The sequence below is a fragment of the Vicia villosa genome, unplaced genomic scaffold, assembly GCF_029867415.1.
Source record: "Vicia villosa cultivar HV-30 ecotype Madison, WI unplaced genomic scaffold, Vvil1.0 ctg.003326F_1_1, whole genome shotgun sequence".
Taxonomy (NCBI): Eukaryota; Viridiplantae; Streptophyta; class Magnoliopsida; order Fabales; family Fabaceae; genus Vicia; species Vicia villosa.
The window spans coordinates 76691-97053 of NW_026706176.1; the positions used below are offsets into that span (position 1 = coordinate 76691).

General features: G+C 33.4%; 1 protein-coding gene across 1 annotated transcript; it reads left to right on the plus strand.

Annotated features, from left to right (window-relative positions):
• The first annotated feature begins 670 nt into the window (after nt 1–670).
• LOC131640805 (uncharacterized) lies at nt 671–18093 on the plus strand. Its single transcript, XM_058911184.1, has 13 exons — nt 671–770; nt 9470–9593; nt 9781–9875; nt 10147–13182; nt 13288–13848; nt 15080–15803; nt 16237–16364; nt 16451–16525; nt 16608–16694; nt 16774–16905; nt 17042–17159; nt 17249–17386; nt 17466–18093. Exons 4-13 carry the CDS (start codon nt 10147–10149, stop codon nt 17987–17989), a joined length of 5523 nt encoding a protein of 1840 aa, XP_058767167.1. The 5' UTR covers nt 671–770; nt 9470–9593; nt 9781–9875; the 3' UTR covers nt 17990–18093.
• The last annotated feature ends 2270 nt before the right edge of the window (nt 18094–20363 follow it).

Below are 20363 nucleotides of genomic sequence, written 5' to 3' on the forward strand. Positions count from 1 at the left end.
TCTTTATTCTTTTCCATTTTTCATAAATTTACAAAGTTGGATGGCTGATACATGAATTGTAAACCCCGAATCATGGATACCTTTACTTGATACTAAGGAAAGAGATTGCTTCATGTACTGCTACTTTACTTTATTCCATCCATTCTTGTTTTTTTATGGATCATGTGTTAATCACTATAACGCACATGAAGATTCTTTTGCTCAACACCATCAAATACTAGCTACTGCAGATTGGAGAAAGATTGTTCATACAGCTTCAACATTTACTGCTGAAATAAGGTAACAAACAATCATGTTTTTTTTTTTAATTAGTCATATTATTTTTTACCTTTTCAATTCAATCTTCGATTTTTCATAAACATACACAGTAGGATCCAATTACTACGACCTAGCATTTTGTAGAACCTTCTAATTTACTTGATACATGATTTGTGTTTCCAGTTTTGAATTTGTTAATTATATAAACCGCACAGACGCAAATATTTACCTTTGGTTTTCTTTACACTTGAAAATTAATTGATTACAAATGTGCAAGTGAATTCAATCAATAATTGAAGCTTTATATCAATTATGATGAATTTCATAATAGTCACTTCACTTTATTTGAACCCTTCCTCTTTTTTTGATCACAAATTAATCATTACATCGCACATGCACATTCTTTTGTTGCAGATCATCAAATACTAGCTACTGCACCTTCAAAAAAGATCAGGAAGATTGTTCTTCCTAGCTATTCAAATTGAGCATTGGCTGAAAGTGAAGGAAATAAGGTAACCCAGTTTTAGAGTTTTCGTTTAAGAGTATTTAAAAGGGTTTATAATTCTTCAACTTAAAGTTTTATGTTTTTGTTTGATATATTATCATTTCAAGCATAAAAAAAGGAAAATAACAGAATAGCTACTTCAGTTACAAAAATTATGCTTTACAACAAGAAAATGAAAATATAAATATTAAAAAACCTCAAGATTTTAAACTCCAAGCAATTTCCTACTTCAATTTAAACAATGATATATACATGGTGACATTAATAGCTTATAAAGGGTCACTAATACATATATTAGATCTATAAATCATAAATGTTATTATCTCTGCAGCTTTTGTTTGTTGCAGAAAATGAATTACAATTAGAATATTAATTTATTTTATGTTGAGCTTTAATTACTTTATGATTATTATTATTTTTTAAAATAATTATTAAATATATCATCAATGATTAGGTAGAACTTATAATAGTATAAAAATAATAAAAATCCGTCGATGCACAAATCCAAATTTGTTTAAATTTATTCAATATTGTGTTTTAATTATTTTATGACTACGTTTTGTTTTTTATTGTTAAATTTTATTTTTATTTTATAAAATTGTATTAAAATTTATATAAGTTAATTATTAAAAAATAGAAGAAAGAACGGATGATTATAAGAAATGTAAAAAATGTTTTTTAGAAGAAACTTTAATGCATAGTTTAAATATAATAATGAGTTATCTTTAGTTTATATATAAAAAAATTTAACCTTAATTTAATTTTACCATAAGTGCTTAAAACTATTTTGACCATAAAATTAATTAAAAATTTGGTAGATATAATCATATAGTGATGGTCGAATGTATTTTAAAATATTATTATATAATTATATTTAATATTATTTATAGAGTTTATAAGATTTTTCTTTTATGATAATATATATTATTTTTAATTTTTAATCGTTCAATTATTATATTAGTCACAATCAAATTAATTAGTATTGGATGACAAATATCAATAGTTCAATAAAAATAATAATATTTTAAATTTTATAGGTCAAAATACATGTAAAAATTGTGAGTTAAGCTCATATTCTTGAAAAGAATGTTCTATAATACATGTTGACATATAATAATTTCAAAATATATTCTTGCTGCACAAAAAATCTAAAATTATGAGAACCATGAGAACACATATCAAATAACTACGCCATCTAAGGTGGGCTGTTCTTTGGAGGGTGGGGGGTACAAATCTGTGAGTAAGAAAATCAAGTACAGATCTTTGGATGAACTGGGAGCTGGCTGCAAGGCAGGGGGGCGGAAACTCAAAAACTCCGGCTGCGCTCACGGGTACAGCGGACTTCAGTTGAGTACAGAGTGCACTTCAGCCATGAATCATGTAGCGGTTAATGGAAGGGATACCTCTATATGTTATGGGCACCAACAAGAGGCGTCGGATATTGGTAGGAGTAATATTAGACAATGGGATTTCCTTAAAAGGGATGTTGGAGACAAATTACTGGAAGCGATTGTGGCTTTAGGGGTGGTCGACGAAGAAGGTAGAAACAATCTTGCTAGGAGGATCGAGGAGTTGGGGAAGGGAAACAAAGAATCCTCGGAGTGTAGGAAGGAGCTTAACAAAGTGTTCCAATGATCATTGGTTCCATGAACATTAGAGGGGGAGCGAATGCGCTCAAAAGAAGGAGAATTAGTTCTTTGATTATCAAAGGTAACGCGGATATTTTTTTCTTGCAAGAAACTAAAATTCCAAATATGTTAGAGGGGGTTGCTAATAGCTTTTGGAGGCATCCGGAGATTGATTTTTCTTTTTCTAACTCGGAGGGGAGGTCGGGAGGTTTGATTACTCTTTGGAAGAAAAACACTATGGACGTTATATTTAGTTTTAAGGGGGAAGGTTTTTTGGGTTTGAAGGTTTGTTGGAAGGAGGACAATTACTATGTGGTTAATGTGTATTCTTCGTGCGATTTGAGTAAGAAGAAGGCCTTGTGGGAGAGATTACTAGAATTGATGAATATTTACTCCGATGGGGAATGGATTATAGGTGGAGACTTTAATGCTATCAAGAATGGTAGAGAACGAAAAGGAAGAGTGGGAGGAAGTTACAAGAAGGAGACGGAACTCTTTGCGGAGTTTATTCATAAGAGTTCCTTGGTGGATATACCGTGCAAAGGGAAGAAATTTACGTGGTATAGTGGAGATGGTAAGTCCATGAGTAGAATAGACCGCTTCTTGATTTCCAATGTGGTGGTGAATCGTTGGGATGTTATTGGTCAAGTGATTGGCGATAGAGATATCTCGGATCATTGTCCAATTTGGATCAAGTCGGATAATTGCAATTGGGGCCCGAAGCCGTTCAAATTCAATAATGAATGGTTTTCCTTTGACACTTTTATTCCTTTTGTGGAAAGAGAGTGGAAGGCTTTGCAAGTGGATGGAAGAGCCGATTATGTCTTGAAAGAGAAACTTAGAATTTTAAAAGATAAGCTCAAAAAGTGGGACAAGGATATTTTCGGAAAGATTGACTTGGAAATAGACAAAGGTGTCTCGGATATTAATCTTGGTGATGAAAGGTTAGCTTCTTTTTCTAATTCTTCTTCTCATGATTCTTTTGAAGAAACCTTGGAGGCTAGGAAAGAGGCTTGTAGTAGCTTTTGGCGGAACTTGAGAATTAAAGAGAACATGCTACTTCAAAAATCTAGTTTGAAATGGTTAAAAGAAGGTGATGCTAATAGTAGTTTTTTCCATAAGGTGATGAAGAGTAAAAGAAGACATAATCACATCGGGCCGATTCTTGCATCGGGTTCTTTGGTGGAATCGGTGGAGGAGGTTAGGAAGGAGGTTTTCAATCACTTTGGGAATAAATTCATTGAACCGGAGGAGGTGAGGCCGGTTCTTGATGGCATTTCCTTCAAGTCCATTAGTGGTGAGGAGGCGACTAATTTGGAGAATCCTTTCCTTGAAAGCGAAATTAAGAGGGCGGTGTGGGAATGTGGAGACGCTAAAAGCCCGGGGCCGGATGGTTACTCTTTTCTTTTTATCAAGAAATGTTGGAGTTTTATTAAAGAAGATTTCATCAATTTCTTCAATTATTTCTTTCTTGGAAAACCCATTGCTAAGGCAATCACTTCCTCTTTTTTAACGCTAATTCCAAAGTCTCACAATCCAATCGGATTAGATGATTATAGACCCATTTGTCTTGTTGGTTGCATATATAAAGTGGTGGCTAAATTATTGGCGGGGAGATTGAAAGGAGTGTTGAATTCTATCATTTCCACTTCTCAAAGTGCTTTCGTTCCCGGTAGACTTTTGTTAGATGGGGTGTTGGTGGCTAATGAGGTGGTGGATTTTGCGAGAAAGGAAGGAAAGGATTGCATGTTATTCAAAGTAGACTTTGAAAAAGCTTACGATAAGGTAAATTGGAATTTTTTGAGATATATGTTAAAGCGTATGGGGTTTGGAGATAAATGGGTAAAATGGATGGATTTGCTTGTTTTTAATAGTAATTTGTCGGTGTTAGTGAATGGTTGCCCGACAAAGGAGTTTGTGGTGAGTAGGGGTTTAAGACAAGGAGACCCTCTTTCTCCTTTTCTTTTTGTTATCGTGGCGGAGGGATTGGCGGGTCTTGTGAGAAAATCGATTGAAGTGGGGCATTTTCAAAGCTTTTCGATTAACGGTTCTTGTTCGGTGGATTTGCTTCAATTCGCGGATGATACGTTAATTGTCGGGGAGAGTTCTTGGAATCATGTGTGGGCGTTAAGGGCGGTGCTCCGGGCTTTTGAAATTGTGTCGGGGCTTGGAATCAATTACAATAAAAGTAAGTTGATTGGCATTAATTCTAATTTTCATTTTTTAGAGGCGGTCTCTCATCTCTTTTCTTGCAAATTAGAAGATAGTAACTTTTATTTCCTTGGCATTCCTATTGGTTTCAATCCGCGAAAAGAAGCGACGTGGGATCCTCTCTTGGCTAAGTTAAAGAACCGGTTGGAAGGGTGGAAGAATCGGTTTTTGAACTTAGGTGGTAGGATTACTCTCCTAAAATCCGTTTTGAGTTCTTTGGCTATTTTCACTCTTTCTTTTTACAAGATTCCGAGAAAAGTGGCTATGAGGATTACAAGTATTCAAAGCAATTTTTTATGGGGTGGTGTAGAGGAAAGAAGAAGGATTCATTGGGTTAAGTGGGACGATGTCACTCTTCCGATGAATAAAGGGGGTCTTGGAGTCAAAAACATTAATTTGTTTAATATGGCTCTTCTTAACAAGTGGAGATGGAGGATTATTCAAGGTCAAGACTCTTTGTGGTTTAAGATTTTGCACTCGCGGTATGGAGATTTGAGTTCCAATGTGTTCGGAGGCGGAAGTAAAAAGAAAGCTACAAAGTTCTCTTTTTGGTGGAAAGATATTCTTAAAATCTCTACTTATTCTTTCCGTGATCCTTTGGTTGATTATTGTAGGTTCTCCGTTCATAATGGTTTCGCAACCCCTTTTTGGGAGGCTAGGTGGTTGAACTTTAGTTCTTTGAAGGATTTGTTCCCGGATTTATACGACATTTCTAAATTAAAGTTTGTGTCGGTGGCGGCCATGGGAGGTTGGAAGGACGGTGTGTGGGTTTGGGGAGATTTCGGTGTGTCGGAGTTAGAGAGGGGTGTGCTCGGTATGGAGGCGGATTTTGCGGATTTATTGGGGCTTGTGGAGGGTTTTAAAGGTTGGAAGGGGGGAAAGGACTTCATTGAGTGGGATTATTCCGAGGATAAGGATTTCTCGGTGGCATCTTGCTACACTTTTTACAATAATCTTCGTATTCATCATGGTCCACCTAATAGGAATGATGGAGCTTTTGAGTTGTTGTGGAAGTTGGATGTTCCATTCAAAATCAAGGCTTTTGGTTGGAGGCTTTTTCGTGATAGGCTTCCGGTAAAAGATTTGTTGAAGGCTAGAGGTATAACAATTCCCTTGGATGATTTAAATTGTTTTTTTTGTGGTAATTGGTTGGAATCTAGTTCCCATTTATTTTTTGGTTGTTTGGTGGTGAAAAATATTTGGAGTGAGATAGCTAATTGGGTTGGTAAAGGGGTTAGAGTAGAGAGTGAGTGTCTATCGAATTTTATGGATTGGCACTTGTTTTTTCATAGGAAAAAAGTTAATCAAAGGAAGTTAGGAGTGGTGTGGCTTGCCACCACTTGGACTATTTGGTTGGTTAGGAATGGTGCTTGTTTCCGGAAGGATGGTTGGAATGAAAATAATATCGTTTGGAATGCTAAACATATGGCGTGGAGATGGTCTTTTTGCGGGAAAATTACGCACCCCAATTACTCTTTCTACGAGTTTTGCAAGGATCCCTTGCATTTTTTGTCGTAGCCGTAATTGGTTTGTAATTTTTTTTGTCGGGTTATTCCCGTTCCTCGTGTAAACAGGTTGGAGAACCCTTAGTTCTCCGTTTGATTAATATATCTTGCTTACACAAAAAAAAAAAACTATACGAGAGTGGTGGCGGTGGCATACCTATTATATAAATTGAATTGAAATAAAAAGATTATAGTACGTGACTTTAGAGGGTGAGAAATATAGTCTCACAAAAATAATAGTTTATCATACTATAATAAAAAGACGAGAGTGACACAATGTTAACCTATTAAAATAAGAAATAATAGAAAAAAATTAAAATTATAATGTAAATACAATACATTTTTTGTGAGACAAATATCATGTGATAATCCTTTGCAAACATAGAACTCATTTGCGAACTTCATGAGATCATCCTTAATAATCTCGCAAATTCCTTTATAGAAATTCAAATTGAAACCATCCGGACCGGGATTTTTATCCCATCACTATCCCATATGACCGCTTTAATATCTTCAAGAGAGAAAGGCTCTTCTAACAAAGCACAATCAACACTATTCAAACTAGGAAAAGAGATTCCCTCCAAAGAAGGTTTTCTATAACAAGCTTAATGAAACCATTTTTGGAAATGATTAAAAACTTCAAATTTCACCTCCTCCACTTTTTCTACCCAACCATCTCCCACTTTGAGACCTAACAAACTATTCTTTCTAAACTTTTGTTTTATTGATTTATCAAAGAATTTAGAATTAGAGTCCCTTTCCACTAACCATCTTGGTCTAGACTTTTGGCTAAGCATACTCTCCTTATCTTTAATTTTTTTTTTTGAATAATCAAGGAACTATATTAAAAAGGAGAACTAAGGGTTCTTCAACTCGATTATATAAAGAGCGGGATAACCCGGCAAAAAAGAAAGGTTAACCAATTAGAGTTACGAGAGAAATAAAAAAGAATCCTTACTAAACTCGTAGAAAGAATAATTGGAGTGTGTAATTTTCCCACAATTAAACCACTTTCAAACCAAAGGCTTAATGTTCCAAACGGTATTGTTCAAGCTCCAAGCCTCATACCGAAAACAAACTCCATTCCTCATTAACTAAATCGCCCAAGAAGTGGCAAACCAAACTACTCCTAACTTAGTATCTTTAACCTTATGAAACCGAAAAAAGGAGTGTTAATCCATAAAAGGAAATAAACACTCTTCTGTCATCCTATCCAATTTACCTACCCAACAATCAATCTCACTCCATATCTTCCTAACCAAAAGGGGTATTAAAACCGTTATGCACCACATAATTACAACAAGCCACTATAGGATCAAGAAAAGAATCTTTTCCTATTTTTAAAATATCTCTCCACCAAAATGAAAAAGAAGAAGAAATATTTACATCACCACCACCAAAAACTTGTGACGATGAATCTCCATAACGAGCTTGTAAAATATCAAACCAAAGAGAATTTTTACCTTACAAAATCCTCCATCTCCATTTGTTTAGAAGAGATAAATTGAACTTAGCAATGTTTTTCACCTCCAATCCCCTTTTCTCAAATGGTAATTTGTCATCCTTCCAACACACCAAATGAATCTTCCTTCTATCCTCCACCCCCCCTCCACCCTCACACAAAAATTTACTTTGAATCCTCGTAATCTTTTTCACCACTTTCGCTGGCATTTTATAATAAGACATAGTGAAGATTGCCGAGGAGCTCAGAATAGACTTCAAAAGCGTGATCCTACCTCCCAAGTTAAGAAACCGATTAGTCCACCCTTCCAAACGATTCTTCATCTTTGATAAAAGAGAGATCCATGTCAATTCTTTCCTTGGATTGAAGCCTACGGGAATGCCAAGAAAATAGAAATTTCTCTCTTCCACCTTGCAAAAAAGAAAATAAGAAGCAGCCTCCAAAAAATTATTAAAGTGTTAATTCCAATCAATTTGCTCTTATTGTAATTAATACCAAGACCCGATACAAGTTCAAACGCCCGAAGCACCACTTTTATAGCCCTTGTTTCCAAGAACCTTCACCCACTATTAAAGTGTCATCTGCAAATTGAAGAATATCCGTCCAACAAAGGCCTATTAATAGCGAGTCTCGCAAACTCCCCAGCCTCGATAGATTTCCTCACTAGCCCGTTAGACCTTCCGCCACTATCACATAAAGAAAAGGTGATAATGGGTCTCCTTGTCTTAGACCTCTAGAAACTCCAAACTCTTTGATTGGACTACCAATTACAAGAACCGACATATTGCTATTAAAAATCAATAACTCCATCCACCATCTCCATTTGGTTCCGAAGCCCATCCTCCTTAACATGTACCTCAAAAAAATCCAACTCACTTTATCGTAAGCCTTTTCAAAACCAACTTTAAAAAGAGATCAACTTGTACCTTTTTCCTCGCATCATCCACTACCTCATTGGCATCTAACACCCCATACAATGATTGTGTTCCTAGAACGAACGCGCTTTGACAAGGAGAAATTAAAGAATGCAACACTCTTTTCAATCTACCCGCCAAAAGCTTAGCCACCGCTTTGTACATACATCCACCTAGCAAATAGACCTATAATCATTAAAGGTATCAGACCCGTAAACATCCACAACATCCCATAAACTTTGAATTCTCAAATAAGATTTCATTTTGGCAGTCCACAAATGATAGTTTTCTCCTACAAACATAGGAGGTGGAGGTAAAGAACTACTGTTGGAAGCCATTTATGATGTTTAAAGATATTTTGTAAATTTTTTCTTGTTGATTTTCTTTCCTCACAGACCCGTTGAGATCAATGAAGCTCTAGATACCATGTAAGAAAAATAGAAGAGATAGTAAAGTGATGTAGAATTGAAGAATAGAAAGCACAAAATAATAAAGTTTTTGTTGGAGAGAAAACTTATGTGTTGAATTACATAGAGCTGAAAACTATTACAAAATATATAGAGCCAAGCAATAAGCTTACTTGTTGGAGTGGAGATAAAATCCAAAAGAAATATACTCTAAATAGTAGACATCACTAACTTTGGTCTAGTTTTACTAGCTTAACACACAAGAATCTAATCGTTATAGTAGCAACAACAAGTAAAGTAACACAACAAGTAAACTAAAGTAACAACAACAAGCAAAATAACAACAACAAGTAAAGTAGTTGATATGTTATAAAATTATTAATTTCTAACATCATACTAGCTACTTGAGTTGAACATTCACGGAAAGTGCAGAAAATGAGGTAACCAAGTTTTAGATTGTTAAAGAGTTTAAAATTCAACATAAGGTTTTATATTTTTGTATGATTTTTTGAGAAAGTAACAAAGTTAGAAAATTTTTTTTTTCTAATACATAATTTCTGCTCCTTTTGTTTGATGCAGAACTAAAGAGAACACTATACCTTATTCTCTTTAATGCTAGCTGCTGCAAATTTGACAAAGATGAGGAATATTGTTTATACTAGCTACTTGAGTTTAAGCATTTGCTGAAAGTGCAGGAAATAAGGTAAACAAGTTTTAGAGTATTTGCTTAAGAGTTTATAATTCAACTTAGAGTTTTCTTTTTATATGATTGTTTCGAGAAAGCGAATGGTGTTGTGTAAATAAGCCAAAAGCTTTCTATAAGTAGTAAGAAACACTAACAGGAGAATATTATTTACATTAACAATTTATAAAATTTTTGTTTGTTGTAGGACAATAATTGCAGTGATTACTGCTCCTTTGCTCCCTAGATGCTACCTGATGCGGAGAAAGGAAAAGATTGTTCAGAAATAAAACATTGATTGAGGTAGAAACCAATCTCATGAATGTTTTTCTTAGATTTTCAATTTTCTATATGATTTCTATTTTCTGTCATCACTCCACCTTTCTACATGATCAATTATTCATAACATTTATCGTTTTCAAAGATAAATTAGGTATTTAAAAATCTTTTTAGAGGATCTTAAACTTAAGTATTGGATGGAATGGAATCTTTATTTGAACTTTCTCAAATATATGTTCAAATATGATACACACATACATATATGCCTAACTTTGATATATTGAAATTTACATAGATGTCGGATTGTTTGACGGAATTGGCAAAGTCATATGTGGAGAAATTAATAAATCGAATAGCAGCAGAATTAAGGTATATTTGTTGCTTCACGTGCATTGCTAAGGATTTTGAAGAAGAAAAAACTAGGTTGGAACCAGTAAGAACAACTATCAAGCAACGCATTGATGTGGCGGTCAGAAATGGGGAAGATGTTACTGACATTGCTCGTTTTTGGGAAAAAGAAGCTGATAGGCTCATTGAAGAAGACACCAAAGCAGAACAAAAATGTTTTTTCAAACTTTGTCCTCATTGTTTTTCAAGATATAAAAGAGGAAAAGTACTGGCAAATGAGAAGGAATATATTAAAAAATTGATAGAAGATGGAAAGACACTTCAAATTGGACTCCCTGCTATTCTTCCCGGTGTTGAACTCCATTCATCTCAAAACTATGTGTATTTTAAAAGTAGAGAATCAAAATACATAGAGCTTTTGAATGAACTCAAAGATGACAACAATTACATAATTGGACTGCATGGAATGGGAGGCACGGGAAAAACTACATTGATCAAGGAAGTGGCTAAGGAACTTGTTAAGCAATCATCCCATTTTACTTATAGCGTTGTTACAACCGTGTCATCTTCTCCTGATATCAAAAAGATTCAAGATGATATTGCTGGATCCTTGGGATTGAATTTGGATAACTGTAATGGATCGGATCGACCCAAAAAATTATGGAGCAGATTAACCAATGGTGACAAAATTCTTCTAATACTGGATGATGTGTGGGGCTATATCAATTTTGATGAAATAGGGATTCCATACAGTGACAATCGCAAAGGGTGTAGAATTGTTATAACCACGCGTGATGTGCGAGTGTGCAAAAAATTTGTATGCAATAAGACAATCCAACTAGATCTCTTATCTGAAGAAGATGCATGGATCATGTTCAAAAGGTATGCCGATCTAAATGAAACTTCCAATAAAAACTTGCTCGACAAGGGTCGTAAAATCTCAAATGAATGCAAAAGGTTGCCTATTGCCATTGCTGTTATTGCCAGTAGTTTGAAAGGTGAACAACGTCAGGATGAGTGGGATATGACCTTATATTCCTTGCAAAAACATATGTCCATGCCCGGTGTTGAAGATGAACGTGTTGAAATTTATAAATGTTTGAAGTTTAGTTATGATAATATGAAGGATGAAAAGGAGAAGCGTTTATTCCTTTTGTGTTCTTTATTTCGAGAAGACGAAGTTATTCATAATGAAAGCTTAGCTAGACTTGCCATCGGAGGAGGCCTTTTTGGAGAAGATTATGTCAGCTATGAAAATGCTCGAAGTCAAGTAGTTATATACAAAAATAAACTCGTAGATTCTTGTTTATTGTTGAAAGTTGATCATTGGGGAGTGAAAAAGCATGTCTTGGTGAAAATGCATGATTTGGTTCGCGATGCAGCTCAGTGGATAGCGAACGAAGAGATTCAAACTGTACAAGTGTATAATACAAATCAAAAGGCAATGGTGGAAAGGAAGAAAAATATTAAATATTTGTTATGTGAAGGAAAGGCAAAGGATGTGTTTTCCATGAAGCTTGATGATTCCAAGCTTGAGGTTCTGATTGTCATCATGTATCAGAGTGAAAATTCTCATACTTTAATGGGAATCGAAGTACCAGATACATTTTTTGAAAATATTAATGGACTTCGATTTTTTCAAATCACTGGTTATAATTTTTTTGGAACTCTATCATTACCTCAATCAATGCAATCGTTGAAGAATATTCGATCTATTATCCTTGAATATATTTTTTTGTGGGACATTTCTATCTTGGAAAATTTGCGAAGTCTCGAAACACTTGATTTGGTTGGCTGTGTGATTAATGAATTGCCACATGGAATTACAAAACTAGAGAAATTAAGATTGTTGAAATTGGAACGGTGTCAGATTTTAAGGAATAATCCATTTGAAGTGATTGGAAAATGCTCATCACTTGAAGAGTTGTATTTCATACAGAGTTTTAATGAGTTTTGCCGAGAAATAAATTTCCCCAAACTGCAAAGGTTTCATGTATATCATTTTTATGCTTTTAATGATGATTCATGGTCAAAGTATGTGTCTACTGAATACAGGGATGATACTTTCCTATCTGAGACAACACTCAAGTACTGTATGCAAGAAGCCGATAGTCTCAAGCTGAAAAGAATCCAGGGAGAATGGAGAAATATCATACCTGAGATTATTCCATTGGAACATGGTATGAATGATCTGGTTGAGCTTTCTTTAAGTTGCATTTCACAATTTAAGTGCCTCATTGACATTAGGCATACTTATTCTCCAGTATCCGATGTCTTCTCCAAGTTGGTTGTACTAACTTTGAAAAATATGGAAAATTTGGAAGAATTGTACAATGGTCCTCTTTCCCTTAACTGTTTTAAGAGTTTAGAGAAGCTATTTGTCAATGATTGCAAACACATTCGAAGCTTATTTAAGTGCAACTTAAACTTATGCAATCTAAAAGAAGTATCATTGGTGGGATGCCCAATGTTGATCTCAATATTTGAACTATCAACTGCTTGTAACCTAGAGTTGCTGGATATAACAGACTGTGAGCATCTTGAATACATAATAGTTGATGATGATAGCAAAAGTCGGGACCAAATGTTTCTGAAACTGAAATTTCTTAAAATCGAGAAGTGTCCAAAATTTGAAATAATACTTCCGTTTGTCTCTGCTGATGATCTTCCGGCACTAGAATCCATCATACTGAGAAGTTGTGATAAGGTGGAATACATATTTGGTCAAGATGTCAAGCTTGGTTCCCTAAAATTTATGGAGCTTCAGTGTGTACCCAATTTAATTGACATATTTCCAGAATGTAGTCCTACCAAGTCTTTGTCCATTAAGAGGTCATCATCCATGCCACCAACACAATCAGATCATATCAAATGCAACTTCTTTTCATTGACTGATATATATTGTTGTGGGAAGAAATTGAGGAGTACCACGAGCACTAAAATCTCATTGGTTAATGAGAATCAGCCGCAAAAAAAATTAATGGTAACCATCTCATCTACTTTTTATATGAAACCCCGTGTCCATTTTATTATAGAAAAAGAAATTAAGGATGTATTTATTTTATTTTTTAATTGGATTACATTACAGGAATCAAATTCATATTGCCTTGACATAAATACATGGAAGCGTGTTCAATGTCTTTCAAAACAGACAATGTTTTTGTGCAATGTTAAAGAGATTGAGTTGACTCAGTTGAAGAAGATAAAATCAGTATTTATCCTATCTATTGCTCCAAAAATGTTGTTGGAAACTTTGACAATCAAGAACTGTGATGAATTGAAGCACATAATAATAGATACTGGAGATCATGACATAGCTGATGGCAATAATTTGTGCAACGTCGTCTTTCCAAATTTGAAAAGGATTTCCATTGAAGATTGCAGACAATTAGAATACATTTTTGGACACTGCATTGATGATCTTCAAAATGACACTGAGATTCAACTTCATCTTTCTACATTGGAGTGTTTCTATCTTTCCAATCTACCAAGTTTAGTCGCCATGTGTCCCAAACAATATCACATAACATGTTCACCTTTGAAAGAACTTGTACTCAATAACTGCTTGCAAGTTGCAAATATGAAACCTATTGGTGATTTCATACCTCATCATTTGGTTTCAAGATCTATCCATGGTATAGTCATGAAGGTATTTCTCTTTTCATATCATGTCTTGTTATGAGTTTTTTATTTATTTTAATATTTCAAATGATTTGTTTTTAGAGGATTTATGTCTTATTATGTTAATTTGTTTTGATAATTTTTTTCCTTCTAATAATAAGGATTTAAAGGATTTTGAATAAGATATTTTTTATAAATAAAACATATTTTTTAATTAAAATAAAAATAAGTAATTATTATTATTTTAAAATGAACAAAATTAAAAAAATGATAACAATTTTGAAACGTAGGTCATATTAAAAATTATTTTTTCAATAAATATAACCTATTTTATAAATGAAGTCAAGTTAAATTACCATTATTTCTGATATATATAAAACTAAAAAATAAACTCATTATCTGTGATTTGAATTAATGATATTAGTCTTATTTAAAAATTTTAAAGTGTATCATTTATATATTTTTATCAATTTATTTTTAATTGTTTTAAATTTTTCTATGCTATATAAATCTTATATAAATATATATTATTAAATTTATAAAACTATACAAATTGCCAACTACATTTATACAATATCCAAAATATTCATTTTTGTAATTTATTTCACTGGATCATATATTTAAGAATATAGGTAGTACTACTTTCATGTTTAAATATAAATTATACTTTACTATTTCACATAAATTTAAAATATTATATAATATTTTTAAAATAAATAAACAATTGAAATTGTAGAAAATAAATTTGATATATTTAAAATTATTAATTAGAGTACATGCAATAATTTGTTTAAAGTAATTATTTTAAAAATTTACACCATCAATATTTCATAATCATTCAAATATATTACTTTAAAGAAAATTAAGAATAAAATCAAACATTTCAAAAAATCAAAAGTTGTAATTAGTTAATAATATACAATATCATTACACTGTTAGTATATTTTAATTAAATTCTATTATGAATAGTTACAAATATATTATTCGAATTCTCTGTTGCAAAGAATGGAGACGAAAAATATGGGAGATTTTAGGTGGAGACGGGGACGGGACACGACCTCACTTATTAACATTTTGAATATCTATAATTGTTTTTGTTTTAAATTGTTCTTCAATTAAATTTCCCATTAAATAATTAATTAAAAACAACTTTTGCATAAGAAGTAACTATTACTACTAATAAATTAAAAAGAGCCTTATACTTAGAGGAAACATGGTAACCACACATATGACTAAATAAATATATTTGTGTATTGCAGGAATTGAGTGGGAGCATGGAAAGTTTGCTGACTTTGGAAAGACTTGTGATAAATAAGTCCAATGTAAAAAGTATCGTTTGTCTTAATGAAGTAAAAGAACAAGTAGTGAACTTAGATTTGAAACACATTGACCTGGAGGATGTTTACGTCATGTTGTGTCCTTTTTTGGGTTTCAAAAATTCTTGTTCCCTCCTGAATTTAACAAAGGTAGAAATAGTGCGATGTGAAAAATTAGAAATGATTTTTTCTAATTCTATCTTAAAATATATACCACAATTAATTTATCTAAAAATAAATGAATGTGGGGAGTTGCAGCATATCATTGAAGATGATTTGGAAAATCAAAATGTGTCAAATTCTTCGTCCTCAGGGACATGCTTCCCAAAGTTAATAGTGCTTATTATAGAAAAGTGCAATAAGTTGAAATATGTGTTTCCAAACTCCATATGTAAAGAGTTTCCTGAGTTACAGGTTCTAATCATAAGAGAAGCAGATGAGCTAGAGGAAATATTTAAAACTTGTGAAGGTAAGAGAATTGAGAAAGTTCATACTCCAAATTTGAAATTTGTAACAATTGTGAACCTACCAAGCTTCTTCCAGACACAAGGAATTCTTTTTCAAACAGTACAATATCGTTTGGTAAAAGATTGTCATGAACTCTCTCTGACTTCAACATCAATACCTGGCTTCTTTGATATTTTTTCCAATTCGGACTTCATATCAGGTACACACTATTTTTAATTTTTTGCAAAATCATAAATTCAAACATTTGATTTGCCAAAGGTTAATTGGTCTAGCATCGTTGGTCATAACAAACCTTGGGTTTTACAAATTTATGTTTTTTTGTTTTTTATTTTTATAGACCTTATGTTCTTAAAGAACTCATGATAAAATATGCTATAAAAAAATTTTGTGTGTAGGTCAGATTTTGAATTCCGTAAATAAACTCATATTTTGATTTCGGAGAATATATATAACCAAATTTCAGTATATAAATAATTTTTTTTTTTAAATTGAAGCTTCTAAAGTATCATTTATCTAATAATATTTATATATATATATATATATATATATATATATATATATATATATATATATATATATATATATATATATATATATATATATATATATATATATATATAATATTTTGCTAGAGAATGATTATTTATATGATCTATTTAATCGATTAATAAACGAGTACGAAAGCTACAAAGAAAGGGAAAGTTTTCCCTCTAAGATTGACGATGAAGCAACATCAGAATACGAGTTGACATATCCACAGGTGAATACGAATATATTGATTCAAGATTACCATAAGTTAATACAATCAACAACACATTTGAATAGAACATTTTTTTTTCTTTGCAGATAGGGGATGATTTTGTTGAAGAAGTTCCTAATTTAGAGATACCGTCTGTAGCAATATTGCCATCCAATTTTGAAGTAATAACTTGCTGGTCTTAGTAAGTTAGTAATGGATGTTAAAAATAGCTCAAGATAACTTAACATTATGCTTGTTTTATAGGAGTTGATGAACCAACAACAATCACTTGGAGAATCTCATACAATTTTAGAAACAAAGAATGAGTCACCTGTTGCTCCTAAGCAAAAGGTATTTCCCCTATGTTGCTTATATTTTTTTTCACTCTTTTTCGCAAAAAATTTAAACATTATTTTTTTAATTTAAGTAGGGTACTGAGATACTAGTTGATGAAGGAACTACATCAATTAATGCTAAGACAGGAACATCCTTAACTCATTCAAAATCACTTCGTTCGTCATCCGGTCCATTAGTTACTTCTGAGCGTAAAACATCTCCACAAGTGAGTTTATTGTATAAAAGGAGCCAAGCTTTAAAATTTATATATCATAAGTTTTTGATTTATATATTTGTTCTCAGTAATTTGTTCAGGCCTAAAACGTCTAATTCTTTTGTTTTCAACTCCTTAATATGTATAGGAACATGATCCTGGCCAAATAGACTTACCTTCTTTTTCACATTCAACAACTGGGCCTCTTACCCTTGAAGATGTTGATCTTGGAGACTCACGGGAAACATCTCAGACTAATAATCAAGGTGAATCCTTTTTGGATCAATTTTCTTTTCTTATGTTACCTCACCACCCTTTTGATTTTGAACTCTCTTATTTTCCTCATTATGTTCAGTCTCTCTAAATGATGATCATGCTTTGATGAAAGTAAGTTCACTTATTGAGGAACAGATTCCTAATGATAACGAAATAATAGTATCCAAATCTAAGCTCTCTTCTTTTGCATCTCAATTTCCTTCAACACCTTCTCAAGGTATTTTATTGCTTCATTTTGTTTTTAATTAATTTTGTTGTGCTCAAATATGCATAATTATTCTTTCTTACACTTTTAGGAGACTCTTCTGAAGAAGATTTTAGTTCTACTTTGCTTGTCCCGGAGGAACTTGAGCAACTAGTCTTGAAGAAACATTTGCATCATGAGAACTTGTCTTTGTTGACTGATTTCCTTGTGAAGCATCCTTCTGTTTTTTTAAGGGACACTTCACTTAGTAATAGATACAAGGGTTGTGCCTACAACTTTCTAGCTGAGCTATTGAAATTTCTGCAAACACATAGTGTGTTGGATGTGTTAGGCTCAAGTCACTCTGAATTTGTTGAATTATTGCAAGACGCACGCAGATTTCCTTTTGATAAGGAATGGTTGGATGTTATCGAAAAGCGTGTTTTGTTTCCAGGTTTACAAGTCTCTCAAGCTGCATTGCAAAAGTTGTTGGACTCGAAACACATCTTAACTGAGCATGTGAAGGACCTGAAGCATCAATTGGCTTCCTCTGAAGCTGTTTTGGAGAGTATCACTCAACAAGAGGCACAAATTTTAGAAACTCGAGCTACTTTAAGTCATCCTATCGGTTATTAGACTATTCCTTGCATTTCTTCACTACAAAATTATTGTTGGAGCTTTTACTAATTTGGTTATTTTCATGTAAATCATTGTCTTATCTTTGCACTCTTGTTCCATTCGTCAAGGTTTTATCTCATTGGATTTTACTTGATAAGGTTTATTTATGAGGCAGAAGGTTCTTTTACATTGTATTTTGGTCTAATTCTCAAAACTCATTTGCATCTTTCTTAATCCACTTTTATTACTCCCTTTGTCCTAAAATAAATGTCACATTTGGAAAAAAAAATTGTCCCAAAACACCTGTCACTTTACATTACCAATGCAATTTTATATTTAATCTTTCAATTGTACCCTCTAATAAATACTCTTAATTTATTTTTTTCTCACTTAATATTAATGTTGTTTCAAATACAGCAATAGTTAATCAGGATAATTTGGTAAATTCATCATTCTCTCTCTTTTATTTTTTACTGTTTCTTAATATGTGTAAGGTGGGCCATTGCGACAAATAATTTGGGGCGGAGGGAGTAATAAACTTCATCCTAATTCTTCTTAGGTGATAATTTTGGTTGTCAATCTAAATGAAACACCCTTGTTATTACCTTTTTATTCTTTTTCTTTGAGAAAAATAAAAAGTAAATTATGTTGAACTCTCTTGGACTATTTTTTTGCTGGTATAGTATTGATAATTGTTGAAATTGCTACAAATTTCTAGAATATTCTTAAATATAATGTGTATGAAAGTGGTAGAAGAGTCTAGAACTATAATGTGCATGAACATGGGAGAAGAACCTAGAACTATAAGTGTATGGAAATGATAGAAGAACCTATAACTATCATGATACTAATCTATCATGAAACATCTAGAACGAACTAAAATAGTGTAGAATCATTTACCACCATTGAGAATTTTGAGACTTGAGCCTATAAATAGACAAATGGTACTTTGTATATCATCATCTAAGAAATCAATGACATAGCCTTCTTTCTAAAAAATTCTCTAAAACTACCTTTTATCAAATATCAACTAATCAACTACCAACAATAATATCCATTAGAAATATCAACTAATCAACTACCAACAATAAAATCCATTAGAAATATCAACTAATCAACTACCAAAAATAATATCCATTAGAATAATTCAACTATAATGAAGAGAGAGAAGCTCCAACTTCTCTCTTCTTTTTGAATATTCTATTTTGCTTTTTCTTAGGGTTTGCAAGTTGTCCATGTTCATGGCAAAAGTTCAAGAGGGAGGATGGAGAAAGGTTCAAAAGAGGAAGACGGGTCTCGGAGGTCACGTACCTTGGGACGTGGCGGTAGGAGATGGCAAGAGGGGAGCAGACGCTGTTGTTTCATCTTTCTTTATCACTGAGTTTGGAGAAGGGTGGAGAGCAAGTGTTCTTCTTTTTGAGCTGAAGGACTTTGGTGACATTGTTGAGGTTGTCATTCCGGGAAAGAGAGATAAGAGAGGCAGAAGATATTGTTTCGCTCATTTTGCAAACGTTATTGACGCTCAGTATTTAGCAACCAAGCTAGATAACGTTTTCCTCAACGATAGAAAGGTGCACGCAAATATCCCGAGATTTGTTAGGAAAACTACTGTTCCATCGAAGGGCTCAAGGTTCGGTATTCTCCAGAGAGGCATCACCACTGCTAATGAAGGTTCCTCGCGTCAAGGTGTTATCAACGGAGGCTGGGTTGATAAAAGATCGTTCTCGGAGGTTGTAACAAATAGAAAGTTTAAAGATGTGGCCAAAGGAGAGGCGTTTCAGGTCAAAACTCTGAAGATATCTTCGGAAGAGGAGGACCAAATCAGATACGGCAGAGTGTTTACCGGGGTGTTAAGGGATTCGAGCGACGCTTATGAAATAAAGCGGATCTTCTTGGAGGAAGGTATATTCTCCATTAGGGTCACTTTACTAGGTCCTTCACTTTGCTAACTTGAAGATCTTGTGTTCGGCGAGGTGGAAATGTTCATAGCCGAGAGAGGAAGATGGTGGGAACAATGGTTTAGTCAAATAAAATCTTGGGATCCTAAGCATGTGGACGTGGATAGGATGGCGTGGGTGATCGTTTCGGGTATCCCATGCCATGCTTGGGGATTCAAAATCTTCAAGTTATTGGCAGATTCTTTAGGTTCTCTTGTGAAATGCGATGTATCCACCATTAACAGGGTCAGGATGAGCGAGGCCAGATTCCTCGTTAGAACGAACAAACATTTGTTGATAAGTGAGGAGTTTATGGTTTTGGTTGATGGTATTCCTTTCAAAAAAATTATGAGGGGAGAGGGCTCCTTCCAGTTCGCTTCGGAAGGTGCGGTCAAGGCCAGGGGAGAGGACAATTCGGCCTATTCCTCCTCTCCGGAGGAGGCGTTTCAGTCAGG

Coding starts and splice junctions, on each gene's coding strand:
- LOC131640805 (XM_058911184.1), top strand. CDS start 10,147: ATGTCGGATTGTTTGACGGAATTGGCAAAGTCATATGTGGAGAAATTA. Junction 13,849..15,079: donor TCCATGGTATAGTCATGAAG/GTATTTCTCTTT, acceptor TGTGTATTGCAG/GAATTGAGTGGGAGCATGGA. Junction 16,526..16,607: donor TATTGCCATCCAATTTTGAA/GTAATAACTTGC, acceptor CTTGTTTTATAG/GAGTTGATGAACCAACAACA.